Here is a 9,943-nt window from a genome sequence, read left to right as displayed (position 1 = left end):
AAATATTAAAGTTTAGGATTTAAATATGTAAATAAATAAGAATTGTGTAGTTTGCATGTAATTAAATGCACCTAGAAAAATATTCTAAGCTATTCTCTTTGAACTACTAATGGTATTTTTCATCCAATTAAGTAGGTATAATAATTTTATTCTATGCCTATGAATTTAGCTCTAAGTAATCTGAACAAAATTACGCGTGGATTAAGGGTGTATGCCCGGCGTACACCCTAAGTACATCACGAATATACTCTGCGTACACCTCCAGAATACCCCGAGGACATCCTGAGCACACCCATCCAATAAAAAGAATCACTTACCTTATGAGGAGCCACTTACGAAGGCGGCGAAAGATATGAAAGAGTGCTAAGATATTGGCACGGCTCAATCAAAAAACAGACCGGAGCGGTCGGTTCGATGGCCAGCGACGCCTTTTTTTGAGTGAACCGGGCCAACATCACAATAGCTCTTTCAACATTAGGGCACCAAAAGGAAGAAGAAGAAGAGATGAGAGAAAGAAGAAGATGATGTGGGAAGTTTTGGAGAATGTCTTGGCAGGATTTATGGCGATGGAGAAGTGTGAGTTGAGCATTTAAAACGCTCTGCTACCAAACCAGATGCACAGTGCATTGCATTAATATTATCAGCAGGGACCTCTTCCTCCAACTATATTCTCTCTCTCTCTCTAATGTATGAAGTTATAAGAATTGTATTTATCCTTACTTGCTGTTTATTACTGAGATATAGTATTAGTTATAGATTATGATAACATAAAATACAAAGTGTTTGAATATTGACAATTTGAAGTATATGATGATTTAGAGAGAGATTAAAATTGATTATAATTACTCTTCTCCTATCTCTAGCCAAAGTGATCTCTCTCTCTCTAGTCTAAATTTTATATATTATTTAATTTTTTTTGTATGATGAAAAGCGAAGGCTGAAGACTTATAAAAAGAGGTAAAATCTAAAAATAAAGAGAGAGGTTCAAAGCATGACTCTCTCTTCCCAGCTGTTGTTCTTTTCTCAATACTCGGTAAAATTTGAGCACAATTCAAAGGTATTACGGAAGCCTAAGGGTCCATTTGGGACAGCTTATTTGGTGTGGTGATATTTTGACAACGCACATGGACTGTTTGGGTAAACTTCGTTTTGGCAGCTTATGCGTTTTGAAAACGCTTTCACACCGCGCCTATCTAGGTGCGGTGACAGTTTTCTTGCAGCAGTTTGACTTTCTCAAAAAAATTAAAATTTATAATAGCCACCGCACTTAGCTTATCAACAGATTATTTTTAATAAGCTTATCAGCAGATTATTCAATAAGTTGCAACAACAATAAGCTTATCAGCAGATTATTCAATAAGCTGCAACAGACCCCAAATAGATCGTAAGTCCTAAGCAGATTAAATTATTGCAGCCCCAAAAAGACCGTATATGTATGTATGTATATATATATATAATTTATAGAAATTGAAATTGATGGAATATTTTTAAAAAAAAAAATGAGTTTTTTTTGGAAAATTTTGAAATTACATACATTGAAGTCAATGAAGTGAAGGGAATCCAACTACTTCCTAAAGTGCCTTAGAAAGCTAAATATTTGATATAAAGGATTTTAAAACATTGTTTATATTTGTGTTCTATTTAAAATTCTAACAATTAAATATTTTTAATAATGATATATATTATATATAGAACATTTTTTTTGTGAGGGTGTGTGCTCCCTTATTACTCTTGAAACTTTGTAATAATAATAGTAATGATGATAATAATAATAATAATAATGCACTTTAAGAAAGACTTGCATGCATACCACTGAGTTCTTATATTTTTATATAATCATCACTTAAACTTTATTTTTTAAATAAACATAATCTTAACTATTCATTTATGTTTTTTACAAGCTAAAATAGTGATATTTTTATGTGATGTGAAAATTTTGGGAGTATAAATGTGAAAATTAAAGTGTTAGATACGTAAATACACAAGTGTTGGGAGGTATTGTTAGAGCTGGAGCCCGATCGGCCTCCCGATTTCTCGCTCCCGCTCGCGTCGCGACCCCAACCCCGCTTCCGCTCCCGATTGCGAAAGGTTGTGATCCCTTGCTGTCGCGAAACCGCTCCCGCCTCCCACTCGATCGCGAATAGGCGCAATACATGTTCCCGCTCCACTGTCGCGAAATGTCGCAATATTCGCGAAACGATGCCGCCTCTCGCTGTCGCGAAAGGTCGCAATATTCGCGAAACGATGCCGCCTCTCACTTCCTTTAAGTTGCAAACAAAAGAAGAGGCGGTTCTACTTTTAGATCAAACGAAGTCACAATTTTGAGTTTTTCTTCTGACTTCCTCGGAATAGAGGAAGAGTTTGTTAGGTATGGCTCATATACCAGAAATTTGGAGTCTCTTAGATTTGAAGAGGTGTGTCTCCTATAATGAAGATGTGTGTCTCTTGGTGTGAAGATGTGTGTCTCTTAGATTAGTGGGTTGGGAGGAGCGAGAGCATATTTGTAATATTTGTAATTATTTGTGGGTTTTATCTATAAATAAATGTGTAACCCAATGGGCATGTAACTCCTCTGAAATAGTGAAATTTGTCGTTCTGCTCTCGATGATGTAGACATCTTTGCCAAACCTCGTTAAATCTCTGTGTTCTTCTGATTTTGTGTCGATTTCTGTGTTTTATTCGCCCAAAATTTCACAACAATTGGTATCAGAGCAAGGTTCTAGGGTGGAGGAGATTGGTGCAGGAAGAAAGAAGAAGAAGTCGCCCAGTGGTTTTTAGCAAGGCAAAGAGAAGATCGTTTGGCGTTCGGGGTCGCGACAGGCAGATTTGCGGCATTTGCAGAGGTTCTGCGACAGATAACATTAATTTTGTTGGCAACGACAGTAGATCGTTTGGCAGTTTCGCGAATTTTGGGAGGCAGTGCGACGCAGGAATCTATGATATCAGAGGCTCAATGCAGAGTTCGCGACATAACGCGTGAAGGGCAGAAGCGTTTCGCAGTCAAGGCTTCGGCTTCAGTCACTGTCCGCAACCAGAGAGTTTGTGCGCAATCGTCGTACGGAAGAGGGTTTGCGGCAAAGGTGCGCGCGGAAGAAGATCCGCAGCAGAGGAGCGCGAGGGGTAGTTTGTTGGCGGTTAAGGCAGCAGTTCGCGTGGTACGGAAGAAGGTTTACGATAAAGGTGCGAGTGGAAGAAGATCCGCAACAGAGAAGCGCGGGGGGTAGTTTGTTGGCGGTTACAGCAATAGTTCGCAGCGTTGGAACACAGGGCTTCGGGACGACAACAGTTCGCGAGAGCAGGCAGTTACGGGAACCACAGTTGGAATATTCCCTTTTCTTCTGGAATTTCCTGTGTTGGGTGTTGAGGAATATTCCCCACGGAAAATTACCTCAAGAAAGGAATTTTCTTTGATATCTCCTTTGTCAGAGACCGAAGAATGGAAATCAAATCTTTGACATTTCCTTTGTTTTAGGTTGTAGAAAGGGAATTTTTCATTCGTTGAAGGTCCGTGCAATAGGGCTGCAGGGGTTCGCCAGTTTCACAGATGAGAGGAGTTCAGTGACGAACATGAGTTCACAAATTTTGTGGATTGTTCACAAGGCAGACGAGCTCGCGGGAACGAACATGTGTGAAACAGTTCAGATAAAGGGTTGCGGCAGCTCGACGAGTTTTGCTTCGGGAAGTTCACGGTAGAGGCGGCGTCGTTGCTTCGAGGCGCGACAGTTTCACGAACCATCGTGGCATTGGCGAGGTGGATTGAATTCGCGTGCAGTTATCACAAACCGGAGCGTTTGTGCATAGAGGTGGTGCTCGACTAGTGGAGTTCCCAAGTTTGTCGCAGGTAGAGTTGCGGCAGGTAGTGCTCTGTCAGCGATGTTCAAAAGTTTGTCGCAGCAATTGCGGCAGGTGCAATTGCGATAGGTGGTGCTCGGTCAGCGGAGTTCACAAGCTTGTCGCAGGAGTTGAGGCAGATGCAGTTGCGATGTGTGGTGCTCGACGAGCGGAGTTCGCAAGTTTGTCGTATGTAAGTTGCGGCAGATGCAGTGGCGACAGGTGGTGCTCGGCCAGAGGAGTTTGCAAGTCTGTCGCAAGAGAAATTACGACAGGTGGAGTTTGCAAATTTCGCTAATTGTTCGCAAGTTTGTCGCAAGAGAAATTATGACAGGTGGGCTGGTGTTCACATTATTTCGGCCGAATTTTTGTGTGAACAGGAATGGTACTTCGTGTGAAAAGTTTAATTCACGAATCACATGAAACTGCGGGAAAATTGCTGCAATTGACAGATACAATTTCATGTTTATTTGAATTTATTTGTGATGTGTTTTGTTTCAATACAAGACATGAAAAATTTACTGCATGATTAATTTCAAATGACAATGTCTTGTGCAAAATTCAAGATGATGAAGTTTGATGGAACCAAGAACTTCGAGGATTGTGGCAAATAAGGGTGATAAATTTGTTGACACTATAAATAATTTTAAAGACATTACGAGCTATGAAATCTGATGGTAATATCTATAAACTGTTGGGGAGCACAGTTGTAGGTGAAGTTCACTCTATCAGATCATGTGATAAAATTGCAGCAGTTATTTTGACCAAACCAGATATTTTCAATAAGTTCTTGTGTTACTTGAACTTGTTGAATGTTTGCAGTTGCTAGTTGGTATGGTTGCCCAACCCACTTCGGTGTAAGAAATTCCATGATTTTTTCTCCTAAGGGGTTGAATATTCGCCAAGGTGAAGAATTGTTAGGTATGACTCATATACCAGAGATTTGGAGTCTCTTGGATTTGGAGATGTGTGTCTCCTGGAATGAAGAGGTGTATCTCTTGGTGTGAAGATGTGTGTCTCTTGGATTAGTGAGTTTGGGGGAGCGAGGGCGTGTTTGTAATTATCTGTGAGTTTTATCTATAAATAGATGCGTAACTCTGTGGGTATGTAACTCCTCTAAAATAGTTAAATTCGTCGCTCTGCTCCTGATGATGTAGGCATCTTTGTCGAAACTCGTTAAATCTCCGCTTTCTTCTTGTTTTGTGTCGATTTCTGTGTTTTATTCGCCCTAAATTTCACAACAGAGTTCTTCGGGTTTCCTCGGGATAGAAGAAGAGAAGTACAAGGTGTAGTTTCTTGTGGTGAAGGAAGAAGAAGATTGTTCTCCCTTGACTTCTTCTTGGTGGCTTATGACAGAAGATAAATTAGTTTTATTTCTCTTGTAAGCTCATCTTCTTCGGTGTATCTTGGTGTAGAGCTTCTTCGGTGTATCACAGTATAGAGGGAGAAGAAAGGAGAGAGAAAAGAAGAAAAATCAACGAAGTGAGATATTCATCTTCTAAGTCGAGGTGATCGACTGGTGTAAATTCCTCAAGTAATAAAATCCTCTGCAATTCCGTGGACGTAGAAAATTTGCCAAATCACGTAAATCTGTGTGTTCTTTTTTTGTGCGATTTTTCTCGTTCTATTTTTTCGTTTCGTCGATCGTTCTTCTGTTTGATTTATATATACACCACATCAACTGGTGTATAGTTCGCAACAGGTATGTGAACAACGCGGATGCCCCTAATTTTAATTAAATAAATCATGTTTCGAAATTATAAGATTTGAATAAAATAAATAAAATAATTTTGAAGTGCCAATTAGCATGGGGAGACCCATGGGTCCCCTCCCCCTTAATTTACATATCAAACACCTAGTCCTCCTTTTTACTTACATAACACCTTATTGTATGTCACTTTTTCAATATTAAAAATTGGCATCAACATATCTTTTTTTTTCTTATATGATTTAAGAGATTTGAATAGTATAAATATAAAAAAATAAAGTTTTAGGTTATATATGTAAATACATGGGAACCTTACACTATATATTTAAAACTCTGCCCCTCCTAAAAAAGAAAAATTATTCTATACGGACACCGCATGCAGAGATGAATGCATTGTTCGATTTCCACCGTCGATCACAACAATCAATATTAAAAAAAAAATGAAAGTGAAGCCCACCGAAACACATTTTGCGGTGATAAGTCGAGATCAGATGCATGCGGTGTCCGTGTGAAATAATTTTTCCCTAAAAAATGATGCTGGTTGTGCCGTGCGAATTAGCAATATTACAATGTAAATTCATATATAAGAAATATATCCTTGACATTTTTATTTCTTTATTTTTTTTGTGTTTCAATTTGAAATAAAATTCACTCGAAAGGTTAGAATAAAATATATTTCATTTTTTATTTTTTTTTTCTATTTCATACCTAAATAGAGAAAAAATAAATATAGAAAAATGGAGAAGATTTATTTTTTTTTCTAATAATAGTGATATAATATATTTTATTTTTTATATTTCTTTTATTCAATTTATTTCCAGCATTTAATAATCATAATGTTATGGCCAAAATGCAATTATTTTATGAACCAAATGGTTCCAAGAAAATTGCAAGGCGTAGCTAAATGACATCTTTTTGCAATATTTAGAGTTTTATTAGGCATGCTATATATCGGCTTTCTAGAGCCCTTGTTGAATCTATATTCGCCCGTTCACTTGCCCAAATGATGATGGCAAAATTATTACGTTCAGGCTTCGAACGTAGAGATGCATTTGAAGTTCACTGAATCACCTACTCGTGGAGCTGTTATAAAAAAAAAAAGAAAAAACTTGTTTTTTTGTGATCTGCCACGGTAGCACGGTGGAATATTCCTCCCGTGTTATTCCCCCTTATTCAAGTGTTATTATGGTGAAATTGATGTGTTATTGTGTTATTATAACACCGAGAATATTCTCAGAGCACAATAATACATGAATACCACCATAATAGCACCTGAATAATGCAGAATAACACTTGGGGAATATTCTCATATGTTAAAATAATTTTTTTTTCCTGTCACCTTCATATGACGTATGATGTGTTATTGTGTTATTATAACACCGAAAATATTCTCAAAACACAATAATACATGAATACCACCACAACAACACCTGAATAATGCAGAATAACACTTGAGGAATATTCTCATGTGTTAAAATAATTTTTTTTTCCTGTCACTTTCATATGACGTGATTTCATTGGACTCCGAACGTATCTCTACGTCCGGATTCCGTACGTAATTTTTGTTCCATATGATGAGCTATGCTCGCAAATCCGCCTCTCAGATGGATTTAATAAATTCAAATTTACGTATTCTATTTAACGGAACCTCCTAAATTTTGACTTGATGTTCATCGTTGACATTGATATTAAGGATGCACAATTACATACATTCCACACTATTTTTATGAATTTGCATACTTAAGACCTAAATGACTTTCCTATTTATATACTTAACACTTATCCTTTTAAAAATAAAATATATATTTTCATGCATAACCTTACGGCACTAGATTGTTATAAATGTTAATTTATAAAAACTTGGTGTTAAACATGCTCTACTGAGATTGTATTTATTTAGAACTTTATGCAAGAAAGAAGAAAAATATATTTTCAGAAGAAAAAGGGAAGCCATAAGAACAGAGCCTTTGTCGGCCATAAGAAAAGAGTCATGACACTGAATCAATAAACCCGCATAAGTTCATAACAACCATTTCTATATGAATATTTCAATGTAATCTCATTCGGTGCATGAAAAATTCTTCCTCGACGTATGGATGAAAGGGGGAAAGAGAAGCCAAAAGAAAAGGGGCAACCGAGAGCTGGAAACGACAAAATGTTTAGTGGACGAGGATTTGGGGAAGACAGAGAATAGAAGGAGAGCTTCGATCCTTACTCCTTAGAGCCTTTGTCTGTCGTTTGAGTGTTGGAGAGCTTCGAATTGTCCTATAGCCTCCGCGCCTTCAATCATGGCCCACATGCAATGAATCACAATAAAAAAAATTAGGGATGTAATGAATTAAAGTGGCGCTTCGCCTGTAAGAGGTTTACAGTTTGAACCATCGTGAAAGGGGGAAAGAGAAGCCAAAAGAAAAGGGGCAGCCGAGAGGTGGAAACGACAAAATGTTTATAGTGGATGAAGATTCGGGGAAGACGAAGAGAATAGAAGGAGAGCTTCGATCCTTATTCCTTAGAGGCTTTGTCTGCTGTTCGAGTGTCGGAGAGCTTCGAATTGCCCTATAGCCTCTGTGCCTTCAATCATGGCTCACAGGCAATGAATCACAATAAAAAAATCAGGGCATGTAATGAATTAAAGTGGCGCTTCACGTGTAAGAAGTTTACCGTTTGAACCATCAACTTGATCGGTTTTCTTCTATTTGAAGGCTGAAATGGTTCTTTGGGTAACCGGACCTGTCCGACCACTGGCTCTCGGTTGAACCGTGTTCGCGGTCAAGCTGGTTGAATTGGTCGATCCGGACCGGTTTTTAAAACTTTGATAAGAACTGGGTGAGACTGATCGGTTCAACCGTGAATCATTCAACCAGTTCAGTACAAACTCATAACTGTTTTTGCATTAATTGGTCTGAACTGAGGTTGAACCGACAAATTTGTCTGATTTTTAAGAAGCCATCGGGTTCAAATATTTTTCCATTTTAACCTTTTTGATTTTGATTAGTTGACGTAAATATAATATTTAAATTAAAAATAGAGAAAATGTCATATCTTAAATTTTTTATTTAGAATATTTTTCAAAACATCAAAAAATATTATCGTAAATTAAAATATTTTTTTAGTAGAATTGATACAAGCCATATTAAAATATTCTTTTTTCTATTATTTAAATTATATTAAAATAATTTAAATATATATTGTATTATCCACTTCAACTTTCAATTTAATCCCAGTTTAAATTCTTAAATATTAAATATTTTATCCCTATTTGATGTCGGGTTTTCACAATTACCCTAAAAATATGGGACTATTCTTTAAGCTCCATCAATTAAAATGAAAATATTAATATATACAATTTCATGTGATTTCACAAAATAAAGCAAGTTCCAATATTTTTTCAATAAAAATTATTTTAAATATAAAAAAATGTATATTTCATGCATAATAGAAACTATTTTATTTTTAAATATCATAAAAATATAAAATCACATTCACCCAATAGATTTAATACATATACATACATGCAATTATTGTGTCGTGTATCCTAACATATTGGTTGGCATCCTTGGCATAATGCCCCTAACTTCGGGTCTTCGAATCCTCTCTAGCACAGTTGCACTTAATGAGGTGAAGCCCAAATTGTTAGACACATTATGGGTGGCCAGAAACTCGTATAATAGTCTTTGGCCATTCCTTTTAAAAAACGATAATAAATAAAAACAAATGCACACACACAATTGTTCTTTCGTATTCTTTTATAATATTTAAAAAAAATGACAAATTCATTTATTTGAATATTACATAAAATAAATAATCATTTTCAGAAAGTAAAATTTTTTACACAATCATGCAATCTTTAGTAAATCATTTGCTAAATTCATAGTTAATTAACACAAATGATAAAATTTTAATATACTTTTCATCTGATTATTAATAAAATTATTAAATTAACGGCCTGAAATTGATTTAGACCATTCTTAACATATAAAATGGTAAAATTTATACATTTAATTATCCATTTAATCCGATGTATTTTTTTTGAACCGCCGACATATAAATACGCGTGTGCCTCGGCACTGTCCACAGCACCCACCTTTCCCAAACGCGTCTGGTTCTTCGCAGCGCGTTCAAATTTTTGCTGCGCGCGAGATCATTCTCAGTCTTCTTCTACTGTTCGTGGATGAAAGCCAATGGTCTGTGATCTTAGCCCTAATGGCTAACCTCTCTATCCTCATTCACGAACTCCGGGAGCGAATCGCCGCCTCTTCTTCCTCCTCTCTTGGCGGCGGCGGCGATGGGGATGAGGATCCTCTCGAGTCGCGCTTCCGCGTCGTCCTTCCTAACCTCCTCCACGCTTATGTCGTCCCGTCATCCTCTGGTACTCTTCTATGCCGTCTCTATTTATCCTGCTGA

The 9,943-nt window shown here is 36.9% G+C and overlaps 1 protein-coding gene across 3 annotated transcripts in view; it reads left to right on the top strand.

Annotated features, from left to right (window-relative positions):
- Positions 1–9,673: 9,673 nt before the first annotated feature.
- Positions 9,674–9,943, top strand: part of LOC110023801 (serine/threonine-protein kinase ATR) — a 24,962-nt gene continuing 24,692 nt past the window's right edge. For all 3 annotated transcript variants that reach the window (XM_020723395.1, XM_020723394.1, XM_020723393.1), the window contains exon 1: positions 9,674–9,908. In XM_020723395.1, the coding sequence (XP_020579054.1) occupies positions 9,743–9,908 (166 nt within the window). In that variant the 5' untranslated portion in view covers positions 9,674–9,742. The remainder of the gene's footprint in view (positions 9,909–9,943) is intronic.

Source organism: Phalaenopsis equestris, unplaced genomic scaffold, assembly GCF_001263595.1.
Source record: "Phalaenopsis equestris unplaced genomic scaffold, ASM126359v1 Scaffold000232, whole genome shotgun sequence".
NCBI lineage: Eukaryota > Viridiplantae > Streptophyta > Magnoliopsida > Asparagales > Orchidaceae > Phalaenopsis > Phalaenopsis equestris.
The sequence above is the reverse complement of the archived record's forward strand: the minus strand, read 5'-3'. Positions and strand labels throughout refer to the sequence as shown.